The sequence below is a fragment of the Lipophrys pholis genome, assembly GCF_963383615.2.
Source record: "Lipophrys pholis genome assembly, chromosome: 19".
NCBI lineage: Eukaryota > Metazoa > Chordata > Actinopteri > Blenniiformes > Blenniidae > Lipophrys > Lipophrys pholis.
The window spans coordinates 21,847,966-21,865,281 of record NC_137647.1 but is presented as its reverse complement, the minus strand read 5'-3'; the positions used below and the strand labels follow the sequence as shown (position 1 = coordinate 21,865,281).

The window sequence follows — 17,316 nt, the reverse complement described above, 5'->3', positions numbered from 1 at the left end:
TCAAGAGAGTCCTGGACAAGAAACCCAGCAACCCATCGACGGTTTTCAAAAACATATAAGAAACTCTCAAATTCTGTTTTGATAAGATATAAAAAAAGAGGCAAAGCCTGAATTTCCTAAAAAAAAAAAAAAAACGCGAGCGTATACCAGATGTAGTGTCTGGTTCTATGCAGACATACAGAGCACAATGAAGGGTCAACGCTCGAGGATCATTTATGAAACATGAGGTACCATGTTAGCCCGAGTCCAGCAATGCAATCACTGGTCAAGACGAAAGCTCAAAGGTTAAAGAATGTAGGATACGCAGTCGATCCAGACTGCAGCGTGAGATCACATGACTTTGCTCAGATTGATGGGAGTTCTTGTTGTCGAGGCCGGTGAGAAACACTGTCGCTGTGGAACATCCTGACATGGCTCGGGCAATTACTGAACGCTGGCAGGACAAAGAGCTTCACTGGGAAAGAGAAGGAGGTGAAATGAGCAGACTCACTGGCATGCTGGTCCCACGGACGAGTGTGTGATGAGACCGCACACGTGTATTCAGAGAACAATACTCTATAAACATTAACAACCGGGGGGTACACGGACATCCATATGGACATACGACAAGGTTGGATTGTTATTCTGGTGAATGTCACCTGATGATGAAACGACCAAGTCCCATGAGAACATGGACTCGGGGTCATGACTAGGGATGGGAATTGAAAACCGGTTCTTGTTGAGAACCGGTTCCCAGTGTTTCAACTCCTTGGAATCGTTCGCCAATTTTGCAAACAACAATCGATTCCATCCGCTCGGAGTGAATCTCAACCCAGCAGCAGGCGCAACGCTACCGTGTCCTCTGCTGTTCGTACTGCAGGTTTCCTTTCCAAATGACAACCGACAAGAGAATTGGTGATGAACCGAATTGTTGAGTCGAATCAAAAATTGAATTGTTATCATAAAAACTGTACCAACTCCCATCCTTATTTTGCATAAACTCTGGACGCCACTCTGTTATTGAGCTGTTATTGAGCTGTTCTCAAACAGTTGCGCTTTCAGTGACTCGACCACCGTTGTGTAAACGAGGCCTGAATGGCGGCACAGATCTAAAGTTTAACACTGCAGTCGATATCCAACCAGGGTTCAGAGTGCACACCTCTGCCGGTTATTCAAAACAACCTCAGTCCAGGCTGATCACTTCATCCGCAACGCAACAAAACCGTCCCTCACTGCAGTTTATGGGTTATTTTCAGCGGCAGACATGAAATGTCCCATTGAGGTCACGACTGCTGGAAATGACTTTGCCCTCGCAGGAGCACGTGCAAGTTGACAATATCCAATTCTAATAATGGATGATTAACTCAAACAGACCAAAACAACCCATTTGACTTCCTACTAACTGATTGCAACTTCAGTTGAACTTAATGAGTGAATCAGTCATCAGGCTGACCCACACGGCGCCGACAGCTCAGCGGAGTGAACGTTCATTAGGACAGGAGGAGCGAGGGGAACGCGAGGGGTGCTTCACCAAGGCAGTCGCTTTTATTTCAATTCAGTTCAACTTTATTTATACAGCACCGAATACAACACAGTCATTTCTGGGTGCTTTTAACAGAGAAAAGAGAAAAGCCCAACAAACCTATCCATCTATGAGAGACGTCACTCCATTATGACTTGAAGCAGTTACAATAGTTCCTTCTTGCTCGGGGCCTCCGTTTGGCCAGGGGCAGCCCTGTGAGATGATAATTAGCCACCTCTATAGGGGTGACTCAGCCTGGCCTAGAGGGCGCCACAGAACTCCAATAGGGCACGATGTCTGGGATCAGCTAGTTGGAGGAGCTGGAACACAGTGTGCTCCAGTGATTGAAACAAAGACATTGGTCTCCAGTGTTCGTGCACGTGAATCTTCTTCAGTAGGTTGTATCCGACTGATGGTTTCCATACAGAGCAGGGGAACACTGGACAGTGTGTCATCGCCTGCTGATGTCTGCACATCCTGGGCTACGTTCATACATTTGCTCGGACCATCACCACGATCCACAGTCAGAGTTCATTGTACTCCTTTAACCACTGATTTCATCCCGACAACCATCCTGTGGAGGATTCTCTAGCGAGGAATGGGATTTCCATCCAATTGGACTGTGTCAGATAAAAATACACTGAATGAATTTGTCAGGGAGTCCTTCCATTGTGATTATTTGTGTTTAACTATTTGATTTCTTCACGGCCCACTATATATTTGAGTAACACCGGCATAATCGTGTGATGCACAAAGGCGTTCAAGAATGTGGATGTAAACAGATGGATAAATAACAGATATTCATATGATCTGGACCCCAGGGACATTTGGAGCTTTGACCAAAATGAATTCGGTTATTTTAAAGTATTGGATCTCCAAATCTAAATCAGAAATATTTTAAGGTATTGCTCGGATTCTTTGGCACATAATGCTTGGTATGTTTAAAAGAAGGAACTTTAATCATTTCATGGCGATTGTAAATCATGACAGGAGCCTTCAGATTACTGTATCGCTGCATAAGGTGACAATTTTATAAGGAACAGTGGTACATCGGGTCCCATGAATGTGTGTGCAGGCCTGAGAACACTTTGATCGCACTTTGTAGGGTCATGGAAATTATATTTCATGCTGGTCTATGGCCGTAAAAAGAAAATGAGAATATATGTGATAACATTTTCACATCATGACTATGGAAATAAAAAGTGACAGAAAAACTGACTGTTAAAAAAGCCCCGAAGGGCAAATGACCCACAGATCCAGTCTGAAAGTCGAATCTCGCTGCTTCTCATTTCCCCTTTTATCCTGAAGGAAATACTTGTTCATTTCTTTATGGCTGTGGACAATTAAAAAGAAATGAAATAGGCTGGTAGCTCTGTGTAGAGGGGATTGCAATAAGATGCTATGGCATGAATAATAACACTAAGACTGAAGTTTATTTTTAGACTGAAAGTGTACCCACCACCTAATGAGTTATGCTACACGGCTTCAAAGCCGACGCAGGCGCTACTGACTGCTGCTGGAACTGCAACTAATGCTTCAGCTTTATGACTGCTTATTGGAAATAAATTGAAATAAATATATAAATAGTCATCGTTCGCTTAACCCAGCAGTGAAACACACGGCTCGCCTCAAAGCCCCGCGAGGCAAGAAGTCAGCAAAGAGGCGAGATCTCTGACTCATTAAGTGTGGATATAAGCTGGCTGTACTCAATTTACAAGATTTATAATGAGTCTCCTGGTTCACGTCGACTCTCAAGCCCCTTGTCAAGTCGCTAATGAGACCAAAACATGCTTATCATGCAGATGCTTCAGACCGGTTCGATCAAAACATTCAGTCATGGTGAGCGGCACGCATGAAAACATGTGCAGACAGAACGGTACAAAGCGGAGGAGGGGTCTGTAATCTGGGCTGTCGAGGTCACAACATGATGCACAGCTCCGCTGCTCCAGGAAGGAGAAAAAAAAACAAAAAAAAAACACAATGCATGTCAGGATATGGTAATGCTAATCAACATTTAAATAGACTGTGTAGTGCATTCTATGGCGTTAGCAGTCCCTGCACAAGCTTTTCAGCCGGGTTCAATGCAGGGCGTCCAGGAAAAATAAAGACATTTAACTGCGAGTTTTCAATCAACTGTGGTTCCTAATTCCACCAAAGTGGATGTCAAGGCTTGATTGAGAGTAGCGCCCGTTAGAGAATTGGCTGATGTGGTGTTTAAGTTCTACTGTAAATGAAACGTGTGTGCATCAGTAATTCAAAGACTGTCTGACGCAGCCGTGCTTGCAGTTTTTCCTCCGAACGAAACGGCGTCTTGGTGTGATTGATGCGTTGTTATTGCCTTCATCTGTGAAACATGAGCTCTGATGCACATTCAGCAAACAGACCGAGACGCCCGTAACAGGAAGGAGTGGTCATTTTAGTGTGAACGTAACCGACTATAAAACCCAAAACAGGCCGAACACGCGACGGTCACGTTCGTCTACATGCGGCCCGGATGACGCCCTCAGATGATTGATAAGCTGTTGGTGATTCGTTCACATACATGAACCCACAACATCGACGATGAAAGTTACTCTGTTACCAAATGTTAATGCTAATTGCTCACATTTACTAAAACTACTAAGGAGAGGTTAAGTGATCATTTGCTTGCTGCTCCTATGAGCAGTATACTGTATATACAACATTTTACAATATTCTGCAACACTTTAAGACACTTCCTGCAGGTTACTGCCAGAAATCTGAAGCGTACCAATGGATGGACGGATAAATACGCGCACATGGGTTATGAAAATCGCTCTATTAACAAGACATTCAACGTGAAGCTTTGGTATCTACTCCCCTCCGGAGTTGAATCTTTGGCAGCATTAAATCACTGTAGTACTACTGTGATGTTGTGACCTCAAAGCTGCTTAATTGGGATTTCATGCACAATCAGGTGACGTGAGTTAGAGATGTTAAAGTTCACATTGGTTTTTCACTGTCATCGTTCTACTGACACGAAAAGTGTTACGATGCTGTTGACCATAAATCTGGTCACTGCTATTTTGTGAAGCGTTTGAATGTGATAGAACAGCCAGGACAGGCTGTGATTGGGAAGAAAAAAAAACAAGACCATTGGAAATGTGGTGGAACGCAGTGTCAAGTACACACAGAGTAAGAGTAACGGCTCAGGAGGCCATTGTCTTCTGAAAAAACCTGCCCAGCCAAACTGTAGTTAAATAGTCGTGCTGCAGTCACGCAGGACACCGTCTTAATCCGTCCGTCCACCAATTCAATAAGGATGAAATGTTCTGGCCTGAATGAACTTTCATGTTGTTCTTCGCCTCAAGAAAACTGAAAAGAATTGTTTCTTTTCTTGCAGAGTGCAACTTCACCTTAACAATGGACAAGAAGCAGGAACCATCCATCCATCCATCCATCCATCCATCCATCCATCCATCCATCCATCCATCCATCCATCCATCCATCCATCCACCCTAACCTCTGTCTTTAGACTTTAAAAGGTACCTGGAGAATATCAAAGTTTACACATGGAGATATGCTCCACACTGAAACTCCCATGAGACTGAAATCAAACCGGGAAACCTCCTTCTGGGCAGCTGCAGTGTTAACCACTGCACCACCATGCATCCAGAGGTCTGATGCTAATGACTGAAATGTCTAAAAGAACTAAACGGGATATAAACAGGTCATGCAGGTGTTTCTCCTTTGTGAGAATAACAAATAAAACATTCATATCCCTGGTGAACGTTTCATATAATCTTGGTGACTTCACACCTGATAATCCCACAAGTGCATTTAATCGCCGTACAGCGCTGCTGAGAGAAGTCACTAAACTCCCGTCATATAATATACCTTGTAAGACGCAGCGTACCATCTGGTGTGTTGTTTAAAATAAACCTACACGAATGTAACTGTATCTGTAGCCTTCTGTTTTCCCCGCTTCGGTCTGAACAGGGGAATTGTTCCACTATTTTAAAAACAGGATGAGACTTGAGGCTAAAAATACAAACAGTGCTCCTCTCAGGGCTTATATACCCTCAATATACTACATCGCTTGTTTTTAGCTGCTGGAGCTCCAATGTGAGAATTTGTCCTGATCTGCCTTTAAAAGTCTGAAGATACTGATATGAACAACCTCTCGGCTATAAATATAAACAAATACTTTGTTTTTGTTCTACTTAACGATTTTGTTTTCCATTTTATTTCCTAAATTGGAACATAAATGCATTTTGTACTTTTCTTTACATTTTCAAACGTCTCTTCAATTTTTCATTCCGGCAGAGTAAATTCAAACACATGGACCAATTCAGGACCGACTGGGATCAACCTGAAACTAGGAGGAGGAACAGAGTAAGAGTCTGTAGGACAGGGGAAAAAACCAGATGGACTTCCTGTGTGTAACACACACTGCTACAGCTGGAGTTGTGTCTGGTTTCACTTACACTTATTTTTCTGGTTGTAAGAGTGAAAGAGCGCCCTCTTTCTCCAGGTCAGATATTGCTACACCCATTCACTGGATCCCTGTGGTTAATTATCGTGTTTCTTTTGGTTATTAATTAGTTTTTCAGGTGAGTTTACGTTTGATTATGTAATTTATTTTGTGGGTTTAATCCAGGAAGACATAATCGCCATCATCATCATCATCATCATCATCATCATCATCATCATCATCCATCATCCATCCAGTTATTTCACTTGAGATTAATACTAAACACATACATAAGTTGTTATTCATGTTATTGTTGCTGATATTTTACTAACCACAGTATTGTGTGTGTATCTGTACAAGACTCCATCCAAACAAACACGTGATGACTCGTAGAACGATTATAGATGTATTCCTATTTTGTACTTCTGTATTAACATTTAGGGACATGTACTTTATTGATATAAGTGAACGAGTTGAGACATTATATTAACCACATTTTCTACTTAAGTCCAGATTAAGCACATTTGCTACTTCTGCTCCAAATGCATCTAAAGAGAGCTCTGATTGGTTTATTTCCTCACATTAAGAAAAGAAACACCTGAATAATGCAATTATGACACACACACACACACACACACACACACACACACACATACACACACACACACACACACGTACTGAAGTAAACACACGATAACTGACGTCTTCCTCACATTCTGAAATGTATCAACTTTTGAAACATCAAACCATCACTGATGAAAGTGTGCGCACGCGTTTGTGTACTGTGTGTGTGTGTGTGTGTGTGTGTGTGTGTGTGTGTGTGTGTGTGTGTGTGTGTGTGTGTGTGTGTGTGTGTGTGTACTCACCCTCAGCGGCTCTGGCTCGCAGCTCATTAGTTGGCCTGAAACCTAAAGAGAGGAAACAATTAGCTGTTGACTGTGACCACGAGCCTTAAAAGCTTCTTCAGCCACATTACCGCTGACAAGCACATTACATTATCCTCCATGTTCCTAATAGACAACACAGTGAGAGATAAAGCCAGACTGATCTGCACTTTTAATGTGTGATCGAATCAATTAGGACACTTTCGATTCATTAAAGGGAACTTTTGTTGTGAGGGGAGGCGACAGGTGAGGAGACGGTCCACACAGTGAGATTCACCGGCTGTGTCTGCGTGGAGCCAACTCGCCTTTGTTTGCTCGATTATCCAGTCAAAGCATGAAAATCGAACTGTAAAAAAAATAAAAACCAAGTTATGTAATCTTTTATAACTCCTGAGCGAAAAGGTGAAAAGTGGTTCAAAGTAACCTTGACGGAGTGAATAGCCCGAGACGAGACTTAACTGAAAAACTACATTAATAAGCCTCTCTTCATCTTTTTCTTTCATGACAGAGTAGGTTTTCAAAGAAACAGTCATAAATTGAAAACCTTAAAGATTTAAAACAAAAAAAACAACATTATTTTGGTCAATTAACTGAAGCCTCTCGTGGTCTTCACTTCAATAATTTAGGATTTTAAATTTATAGTTAAACTTAAAAGTTTATTTTTGAATTGTTACATTTTAAAATAGATAGATAGATAGAGATAGATAGATAGATAGATAGATAGATAGATAGATAGATAGATAGATAGATAGATAGATAGATAGATAGATAGATAGATAGATAGATAGATAGATAGATAGATAGATAGATAGATAGATAGATAGATAGATAGAGAGAGAGATAGATAGATAGATAGATAGATAGATAGATAGATAGATAGATAGATAGATAGATAGATAGATAGATAGATAGATAGATCGATCAACCAGTAAACAAACAGTTGCTTATAATCAACTAATTTACTATTATGTAAATCATTTTTAAAAACGGTTACTGTACTACTTCAAACAAATAGTTCCACTTCATACAACAAGTGTAATTTATTCGACTATCTTAAACCTTTGTGGAATTATTTTCACTTTTAAAAATCACAATTTTCTGTATTCCGGATTATCTCTTATCACTTCACCAAATTTAATCCAAATCACAAAGTTAGTATTATGACACTCAATCAAATTCCATCCTGCAAACAAACATTTGAATGTAAATGAACCTAAAAACAGATTTAATCTACATAATAAACAAACAGCTCAGAAGCTTTTAGAACTGTTAATATTTTGAATAATCTTCAGCTGTATTTACCCGTTTTAAGTCCTCTTTTTTAACTCAGCAAATAATGACATCTGCTAAACAGTTTTCAGGGACTAATTCACTCATCTTAATTAAAATGTATGTTTAGTTGTCAGAGAAACGTTGGTCATCGAGAACTGGAGTTCCAGCAAAGCATGACTTTAAAATGAAAAGCTACCTCAGGATAAAACACCAACGTTGATAATTTGTTCCTTCTGGGGATTAACAATTGGACTGTTGCATCGCGGGTTGTACGGATATTTAATTGACATTTGGTTAAGCAAAACGAACCATCAGCACGCAACTCGGACAGACATTCTCAGCTCTGTAGAGAAGCTAAGCGCTCAGCGCTGTCAGCCGGAGCGAGACGACGTGATGTAGAGCGCAGTGCATCTTGGGTAGGAAAGCTAACGGCGCAAATTCGAAGAAGCAAACGCGGAACGAAAAAATTGGAAAAATATCTCATCGGCAGACGTGGAGTAGTGAGGATGGCGCTCACTGATATCTGGTGTGAAGAGTATCTTTACATTGCAGGAGCTTGTGGTTAACCATTAGCCACACGCTAATTAGCCCCTTTTAGCCACCACCAGCTAACCTGAACAAATGAAGGCGTGGAAAAGGTTTTTCAGTTTCTCCTGACACAGTAACACCGTGAGTGTTCCACCCGGAGCGGTCACTTTTTACTCCACGACAATCAGAATGAAATACAAATCGCATTCAGACAATATGATCCATTATGTGAAAACAGGTTTGACTGCAAAGACACACTTTCAGCATTAATTCGCTGCCACTCGAGGTTTTGATCAGGAAGAAAATAAATAAATAAACAACAGAAGTGTGTAGAAAGTGAGTGGGAGCGTTTCGGTGAATGTGTTAGAAAAAGAATAACCCAGAAATCAGTGTGTTTATTAATAAATCCATATTCCTGCAGTCAGAGCAAATATAACAAACACACACACACACACACACACACACACCGGTGGGCTCTCACGCTGCACTTTACCTGCTTCTGCAGGAGACATCGGATTACCTGAGGTCATTAATCCTCTTTTCCAATTTAAGAAATGTAATAATTAGCCGTGCTTTATTTTTGCATTGCGAAGCAAACGGAGCCGGGTCGTCGTTGCACTAATTAACCCACACTGAGTGCCTCTGGTTGCACATTTGTGGTGCAGCGTGATCTGCTCTGCACCATCCAAACAACAACATGATCTCCTGCAGACGCAGAGCCTTAATTTGCGGAGTGCCTCTTTCAGGCATATTTCACTGTGCCAGGTGAATGTTTCCACCGCAGTCGTTGAGTGCTTCTGGTCTGAAAGCAACTCATTTCTGGTTTCTCTGACTGTGCTGAGTTATGAAACTATATACCGGTTTACAATCTGTGCATTACGCGGTTATGTGCGGCTCACGACACTTGGAACATTCGACAATGTTTTCCTAAGAATTAAAGATGGATGATTACTGTCAACATGACTCCTCGCAGGCATCGTTTAACAGACACCAGCACCCAAAGATTTGGTGTGGTTTCCTTCAGACCTGCCAGAATCAAAGCCACGGCCACTCGGGGATGCGGTAAATGGGAAGCTGGGAAGCCTCCATTGTTTCCTTCCCCCGATCTCTCCCACTCTGCCTATTACAGGCTCCTTGTGATTTCCCTCGCTTCGGCATTGATTTGGGAGAGAAAAGATAACCATATGAGGATTATGAGAGAGGAGATAATGGGCGGCGGGAGAATGGTGGAAAAATAGTTCTGATTGTATGCTGATGCCTTTCTCCCCAGACGGACATGTTTCAGTATCACATTGAGACGGTGCTTGACCCAGAGTGAACCCGAGAGGAGGGCCGGTCACAGACAAACCAGCATCTTCTGATTCCACAATAAAGCCAGCGATAAGAGAAGGAGTGGCTGATTTCTATCGTTATTCTCGAGTACTGTCTTAAAAAAATAAAACCAAATCAAGACAGGTCGGAGGACGAAGAGAAAAAGTGATGATTGCACCGAGTCAGGTTTGTTTTTCAGGCAGTGGAGGAATGTAAGTATCAACCAATGCCACAGGAGTGTTTCAGAAACTCTTCTCTGTTGTCTTCAAACAGAATCTGGCTCGGCTCAAGGACAGAGCAACGGGATACACAAAGCAGCTATAGTACAGTGCGGTGAGGACTACACAGACCTGAATGTTGGGGGGAGGAAGCCGCCACCGACTCCTCAGGACAGGACTCAGCTGCACATCTCATGGAGAAATGACACTCATGTGAGCACAGCCATGATTAGGATTTCTCCACCGATTGTCGGAGAGAGATGAGAAAGAAACCAACGCTGTCAAACCGGGACGCCGGAAGCCTCTTGTTCCCCATTATAATAAAGTTCTTTGATACAGTTATCTCTACACACATCAATATGAACCACACCTTTAGTCACCCACAGCAAAATCAGAACCGATGAAGTCTTTCGGGCGGGAAGAGAAACACCGTCACACCTTAAAGCGTGATCCTCTGTGATGAGGAATTGATATATAATGACCCAGAGGAATGGATCTCATAAACAATTGATATAATGATAATGGAAGCAGTCCAGGAAAACCATGGATGCAATGTCAGCGGAGACACTGTCCGTCTCCAAAGTCTGATGGACTTTCAGTGGACAGTCACCATCCGACACCTCAGTATACTTCTGCACCTAAACTACCGTAATTTACTGTACATACTATTGAGCACACCTGAATATAAGCCGCACCCACCAAATCTAGAAAGAACCAGAATGAATCACCCGGGAAGTTTTTCATCGCCATGACGCTCGGGGGCGCAGAAGGATCGCTTGGGAAACCTTATGAAACTTGTTGAACGTTTTAAATTTCCGAGCTACAAACTACCTTCCTGTATGATGTCATCTATATTATCGAAGGTGTGCGAAGTGTTGGACGACCCCACAAGCAGAATGTTTCGCCCTACCGCTGGTGCGGAGTGTCCTGTTCACTCTTGAATTTAACAGCACTTCACCAATAAAGTGAACATTTACTACACGATTGTCTGGATCAAATGACTCTAAAAATGACTCATCATCATGTGGTAGAGAGGACCAATCACAGCCCTCACGGACCATTGACGTGCATCGACGTTCTAGAGCAGACCAATCACAGCTGCGTACTTCCCCTTTGCATTCTGTGCTGTGCTGAACACATAGACAGAGGCTGTTGGAGTTGAATGTACCACCGTATAGCCTCGGCGTATCGTTTGCATATGGAGTATAAAACAGGTTTTACTGTGTCCAAATGGTGCGTCAGGAAACTCAGTGGTGTATATTTACTGTTGAACAAGCCAACAAGTAGCTGAGAAAATAAAAGAATGGTGTCAGGATGTGATCTGTGAACAAACCAGAGATGTATTTTCCTGACAAGCCGTCTTCCCGGTGCTTCATTTTCAAAAGAAATGGAGTGTAAAAGTAATTATTTTTATCAGAACACAAAGTTTTACAACTGAAAGTCAAACTAAAAAATGATGGAGTAAATGTGAAAGGACAAAATAAACTATGAATTAGAATGATCAGATTATCAGGTCCAGAGGTTGCAGACTTACAATTTAGACAAAATATTCTCACGAGCAAATATTGAACCCAAAGTTTGAATACAGACTATTCTCAACTCATTGCATTTTACTTATACTCCGTTCTATTTTCTGATTTGATGTATTATGTCTTGTTATTTCCTGTTGTATTGTTGCTCTCACTGTCTCCCTCTCATGTCAGATGTCTTGCCTCAACACTGTGTGCTGTCTGAGTAATTTTCCCTTTCCTCTTGTTTTTATGTAGCGTGCTGCGTGTGTGTGTGTGTGTGTGTGTGTGTGTGTGTGTGTGTGTGTGTGTGTGTGTGTGTGTGTGTGTGTGTGTGTGTGTGTGTGTGTGTCAGCTGTCATTTCACCTCGTCTGTTGCTCTTGTCAAGTTGTTTCTGCCTTTCTAAGTTCTTGTCACTCATCTCTGGTTTTTGATCCTCGTCTGTCTTGATTTTGCCCTTGTCGAGCCCTTTGGTACGTGTTTTTGAACCTGGCCTGAATTCTGACTTTGATTTTTCAGAATGCGGGCTGATTTCGATTCCTACCACGGGCCGTGCAAATCAGTCCTGTAAAGTTCACGTTCTCTCATCAGAGACTTGAGTGTCAATTTCAAAGAGTAGCAACTCTGTGTTAAAGAAGAGCGAAGTTCCGCGTTAGTTGAGCTTTAAGACAGAAAGACACAGGTGAAAAGACACACTGTCAAATCCCACAGCTTAAATGTACGTATGCTGAAGCTGAGCATCAAACAAAGCTGCTTTGTTATGATGTCAGTGGTTCCAGGTTTCATGTCAAGTCGAACATGGGAGCTCTTCATACATTCTGTAAGCAGACAGGGTATACAGCAGGTGTTTGGTAAAGTCACAGACATACATACACTTATAAACCTGCGTTGCCCTTATTTGTGGAGGAAAAACTTCTGTATTGCCTCCTGACAGAGGAATCTGCTGATGTAAACCATTAATCTCTTAGTTGAGTGAGCAGCACTTCTATGATAGGATAAACAGGAAAAGTCCATCGGGACTGTTGGACCACGCTCTGCCGGTCCAGATTTCAGAGCTTAGACGAGGACAGAATCTTTCAGTCTTCTGCTTCTGCTGAAGGTTTTAAGCAGCTGTGGACCCACATCAAGCTGGAGAGAGAACATCTTCTAATGGGCGGTTCTTACCAGGATGGAGGCCTTTATTGTCCATGGCAGACCCTTGAAAATGTTGGTAAGGAATCTGAAAGAGTCCTCTCTCGACCTCACCACTGAGGTATACTGTGGAATGAAGGACCCTTTGTTAAGTCTATTGGTGCTTTTCCATTACAATAAAGTGCCACCTCGGCATGGGTGGAGTCATCAGCTTTTCCCGGCACTGTTTCACGGTGGCATCCGTGGGTGGCCATTAGCTCGGAGACTTCCTGACACACTTTCTCATTGCGGGTTGATCCGTGTCGCCGCCGCTGAATCCTCGTTGGCCACCAGGCAGAGAAACGCACCTTGTCGTTGCTCCACGGGGTAGATTTCTGTGCATCCACCTCTGTTTGATTGTTCTTGTTGTGATTGCGTTTTAAAAATGGCGGGGATAACTTTTATTAAAAAGCCGATTTCCATGCTCCTCTAGTGACATCACGCCCTGGCCAATCGGTGGCCTGCTGTCTGCCGACGTCACATTTTCAGCTCGACTCAGCTCGCTTGGAACCATGGTCAAGTAGGTACTAAAAAAGTTCCTGGTATCAGGTACTAAGACGGGATGGAAAAGCCTCAAAACCGAGGCGAGTCAAGTTGAGAAGGCGCTGTTGGAATAGCCCCAGAAAATAACTACTGATGGTGTTGAGGACCAGATCCCTGACAGGATTACCCTGTTAGAGGTTGGATCCCTTGCTTGTATTAGATCTTATTCTTTTCAGCGATGGTGCCAACATAACCCTGTGAAGTGCCCGTGTTCATGAATATGTTGTCAGATGTCAGGTTCCTCTTCCTGAAATTCTGATGTTGGTCAGGAGGTCCATGAACAAGACGAGGTTGAGAGTTTGGTGAGTTTGTGGAACCGTTTTTAAGGATCTTGAATGTACTGCAGAAGTCGACAGTCCTGATGTAAGCATGGAGCTGTTCTATGTGGGTCAGGGCAGTGCTGAGTGCAAAGACAGCGTCTTCTGTAGACCGTCAGTATGTATGCAATCTGATGTCTGTGCAGGTCTGCAGGGTTGCTGACGACTGAAGGTGACAGGGTGAGATCTGGCTCTGGTGGCCCACCGTCCTGCATGTTTTAAGTGTCGCCCTGCCTGAATTAAAGACTCCTCACAGGACTATTTTTACATGCTGATGACAGCGTCAGTAGATTCAGGTGTGCTGGAGCAGTTGGACTGGAGGTATGGTGATGGTGATGGATTTTAGGCAGGCCACATCGCTCCAGGGCGAGCTCAGCATTAGCAAGCTCATGTCGGGATGAAAACAAACCAATGATGTTCACACAGCTGTAAATCACTCGTTGTTTATGTACGCACACGCCTCTCCCTTGGCTCTCATGGAGCGTGCACTCCATAGCCTCATCAGGAAGGTCGTTGTCCAGCCAGCCTCTTGTAAAAACCATCAGACAGCTGGAGGTCTCGTCTGAGAACATCCTCGGCTTTATTTCATTGATTCCATCCATGAGTGACGAGAGACACAGCAACGCTGGTTAGTGTGGATTAGCTCTTAACCTAGCCTGGAGGCGACGTCCTCCCCCCCTGCTGTGATGAATCAGCTCAAACTAAGAAAATCCACCTTTTGGATTAACCACGGTGACGAACCAGCAAAGAGCGACAATCACAGACGACATCCTGTGTCCTGACAGAGGCTGACTTCGGTCTCGTCAGGTCAGTCATGAGCACTTTCATGTCAGCACCACACAGAACCAAAGCTTTAGTACCGCGGTAACGCCAGCAGTTGATTGAGAATCTGCTAAATCTGACTGGGGGGACAGTCTGCACACCTGATTCTGTTTATGTGGCCAGGATCTGAATCACTCTCCATTCAGCATCATTGACTCCTGACAGCTACCCCAGCTGTCAGCTGCCCAGTCAGTGACCATCATCCAGGACTCCCCAGCCTACCTGCTCTTTTCAAGCACTTCTCCTAAAATATGATTTGAACCACATCAGTCTGGAGTTGCACTGCACTCAGGTTGTGCTGCTCTGATCAACAGCTACAGAAAAAAAAAAAATATATATATATATATATATATATATATATATAGATATATATAGATATAGATATTTATATTTTCTTGTCACAATCCATGGTAACACGAAGGACAGCAGCTGCTGCTGCTGCTGCATTAAAACTGATGAGATGTCACCCTCGCACATGATTGTGCACCTATTGAGAAAATCTAACATCAAGCAGGTAATCCGATTACAACACAATGCATGTACACATTTTCCACCAACATAATGCAATGACATGAATTTCCTGCCCTTAGCGACGCTATTATGGGAAATTCAAAGTGACCTAAAATGTAAAGTAACAACAAACTAAATTCTGAACTCGTGTTAGGAGTCTGTGCGTTGAATGTTTAAGAGTTTAAGTGACTACACCAGTTACCTCGTCAGTTAGCTTATTTTGGTTTTGCTTAAAACAAAACCACAGATTTTATTTTGGATAATGAGCGGTGAGGTTAAACTGTTAAAAAAAAAAAGCAGGTCTGCTGCTGAGTGCTGACACTGCAAAGAAACAATCACCATATATTAACTACAACTAGCACTGTGTTTGTGTGGAGCTCAGTGATGGACGGGCAGCCTGTCCAGGATTTACCCTGCCTTTCCTCTTGTGTTAGCTGGGATTGGCTCCGGCCCCTCGAGACCCCCCCAGCCCGGATAAGGTAGGTACACAAGATGGATAGATGGTCATGTTGTACAAAAAGCAAACACACATAACCATTCACACAGAAACAAGCACACAGCAACACTCCTAACCATGCTGAGCCAAGCCTGTGGCATATTAAGTGCTGTGGCTTGAAAGAAATACACACTAAACTGTAATTTAATCAAATTCCCAAACACTAATTGACCACAGCTTTTGTACTCTTGACAGCATTTGTATTGTCAGTGTGGAAATAGGCAATTCATAAAGACTATTACTGTGGGACACACTATTTCTACTCTTCATGCAAATGTCAGTTTTTACCAGCGTTTTTCCATTTAAGTGAAACATTCCAGGGAAGCGAGGGTGTTATGTAGGTAATTAATGAATGTATGTTACCAACCACTCGGAGCTCTGCTGGGAACGCGGAGAGCTCGGAGGCAGAGATGGAAACAGAAAGCAAGAATGAGTGAGAAGATGCCGAATAAGCAGGAATGCTCGCAGCTCCCACCGGGCGAGTGTACCTCAACCACTGCAGTCAGCTCGTAACAGACAGGTTGAAGGATGGAGGGAGACAGAGAGGGAGGGCTTTGGGGATATATGAGGACAAGCAATACCTGACGAAGCCCCGCTAGCAGCCCCTAGAGGCCGCACTGTTCACTGGATGTCACAAGGGCTGCATGAAGCACATACTGTATACGGGCAATTATGTTCACCCACAGTGGAGAGTTGTAAATCTTGTTTGGGCCACTGGGATCTTCATGCTGACATCGGAATAAGTGCAAAAAAGGGCCACTGGACTTGATATGTTCGCTACTATGAATATAAACATCCACTTTTATTTGACTACTGCCACTGGGTGTCGAGACGGTCGCGGTTGCACTGATGAGGGGGACGATTCAGTCCAACACTCACCGCGTCTGGAGGGCAGGTTTTAATGGATTTACAAAATTCAGCACAAAAAAAACTAAACAAAACAACTGTAAATTGCAAAACTGACTTATCCCGTGCTGTGTTGTGTAAATCGCAGGAAGAGAGAGTGACAGGGAATTTTACACAAATATAAAGTTGTTTTGCTCAGTTTCACATATTAGAAAAAAAAAAGGTTATATTCTTCATGAATCAGATGTTTTGGTGTTTTTTTTTTTCCCCAAGTAAAACTCTAAATTAAAGTGAGTCTCGATCAAGCGTTTGCCCACACTCTGAAAGGCTGAAATGAGTTCAAGGAGTGCTCTGTAAAGGGTTAAAGGTGCTGAAAAGACTCGCCTGTAATCTTTATAAAGAAGACAGGTGAAAGAAAGGGACACGCAGAAATCGGTGTTACACTTCTGTACGTATTGATGGAAGACTGTGGAAAATAGTTGATATTTAACAGAACCGCTGGGAAGCTTTGTTTGCTTTGAACAAAGATCAGTGGTCGGAGTAACCAAACACTGAGGCTCAGCTGGGAGAGCGGCTCATCCCTCCTCACTGTGGTTAATAGGTCCAAACTCATCTCCGCCTCTTCATTTGTCAAGGTGTCCTTGGGAAACATACAAACTGCAACTTGGTCCCAATGGAGCGCTCACACTTTGTATGGTCGCTTTGAAACCATTGAGGTGTGAATGTAACAGTGTAAAGAGCTTCAGGCCGGCTGAAGAAAACACACTTTCTCAGCGGAATCCATTCTTAACACTCAAATATTAGACTGGAATAGTCTCTTTTCATTGCAATTTTCATTTCAATGCAAAAAAAGTTACATTTATCGCTGTCGTTTGTTTTTGGAATGAAATCACACATACGTGAGCACAGAGAGAAATGCTGTAAATGTTACCACAGTGAGAGATGTGGGCAGATGAG

General features: G+C 42.9%; 1 protein-coding gene across 1 annotated transcript in view; it reads right to left on the bottom strand.

Moving 5' to 3' along the window:
- Positions 1 to 17,316, bottom strand: part of rbfox1 (RNA binding fox-1 homolog 1) — a 397,214-nt gene that overhangs the window by 216,071 nt on the left and 163,827 nt on the right. The window contains exon 4 of the mRNA XM_080488009.1: positions 6,800 to 6,841. Within this exon, the coding sequence (XP_080344135.1) occupies positions 6,800 to 6,826 (27 nt within the window). The 5' untranslated portion in view covers positions 6,827 to 6,841. The remainder of the gene's footprint in view (positions 1 to 6,799; positions 6,842 to 17,316) is intronic.